The sequence below is a fragment of the Egretta garzetta genome, unplaced genomic scaffold, assembly GCF_000687185.1.
Source record: "Egretta garzetta isolate BGI_Z169 unplaced genomic scaffold, ASM68718v1 scaffold598, whole genome shotgun sequence".
In the NCBI taxonomy this organism is placed as follows: domain Eukaryota; kingdom Metazoa; phylum Chordata; class Aves; order Pelecaniformes; family Ardeidae; genus Egretta; species Egretta garzetta.
The window spans coordinates 3,433,286-3,434,377 of record NW_009260621.1 but is presented as its reverse complement, the minus strand read 5'-3'; the positions used below and the strand labels follow the sequence as shown (position 1 = coordinate 3,434,377).

Here is a 1,092-nt window from a genome sequence, read left to right as displayed (position 1 = left end):
CCCCTCCCCGCCAGCCACCAGCTGCAGCCTGGCATGGTGACAAGCAAGTCCAGAGCCACCACAGGCAGCCCAACCTGCCCCATGCGCTGAACCCCCCACACCAGGTACCAGTGCCCAAGAGGGGAGGGTCCCCAAGCAGAGCATCCCCCCATGGCGCAGCATCCCAGGGAACGGGGACGCTACTCGGACCAGCCAGACACCATTCGGGGCAGCATCAAGAATGCCACAAGCCCACCTTGCTTGAAGTTGTCGAGGTTCCTGAACTCCACCAGCGTGTTCCCATAGTAGTAGTTGGTGACGTAGATCCGCTCCTCCCGGGCCAGAGGGTCCTTCATCCAGGCCCCCTCGTTGCGCCCATAGGTGTTCTGGGTGGTGGGCCCCGAGATGGTGGAGAGCGTGTCCTTGCAGCGCCCTGTGCGGGCAGAGAGAGGCTCGCGAGGCCTGAGGCAGGGTGGCCATGCTCCTGCCGGGGGTCTGCGGGCGTCACCCCCACCTCCAGCTCCCTGCCCACCCAGCAGTTACCCCCACTGCCTCAGCCTGGGCTCAGCCCCACAAGGCCCAGGAGCACCACCTGGATCCCTCAAAGAGCTCCCCATGGCCTCAGCCCTGTCCCTGCCCTGACCAAGATCTGTCCCACATCCATCTGTGGGGAGGCCTCTTTCCTGCCGTGCCCAGCCCCTCAAACTGAAAGGGTACTACAGTAGGTTCCAGAGTTAACAAGCAAGTAAAATCTGGCACCTCAGTTAAACATTTATCCAGCCCATCATCTCCACAACACCTCCCACCCATGATCAAATCCAGCTGGGCTGTGCTTAGCAGGACACACCATGGGCACGAGCCAGCCCCCATGTCCCCAGCCAGATTGGTGCAGGACCTGCAGGCACTCACCGATGATGTTCCTGATGTCCTCCTCCTCCAGGGCCTGCTTTGGTGTGGCAGGGATGGTGGGGCTGACCGGCGTCGCAGGGGTGCTTGCCTGTCCCCAGTCTCCTGGGCTGCTCTCTGGGGCAGGGCTCGTCCCCACATCACTCAAGGTCCCAGCGGTGGTGGCCATGTCAGGGCTGGGGACAGGGCTGGTGGCTGCAGGCAGGC

General features: G+C 63.4%; 1 protein-coding gene across 1 annotated transcript in view; it reads right to left on the bottom strand.

The window, feature by feature from the left end:
- Positions 1–1,092, bottom strand: part of OLFML2B (olfactomedin like 2B) — a 28,320-nt gene that overhangs the window by 682 nt on the left and 26,546 nt on the right. Inside the window, exons 8-9 of the mRNA XM_035900769.1 lie at positions 889–1,073; positions 236–412 (exon numbers count right to left, since the gene is read on the bottom strand). Of these exons, the coding sequence (XP_035756662.1) occupies positions 236–412; positions 889–1,073 (362 nt within the window). The remainder of the gene's footprint in view (positions 1–235; positions 413–888; positions 1,074–1,092) is intronic.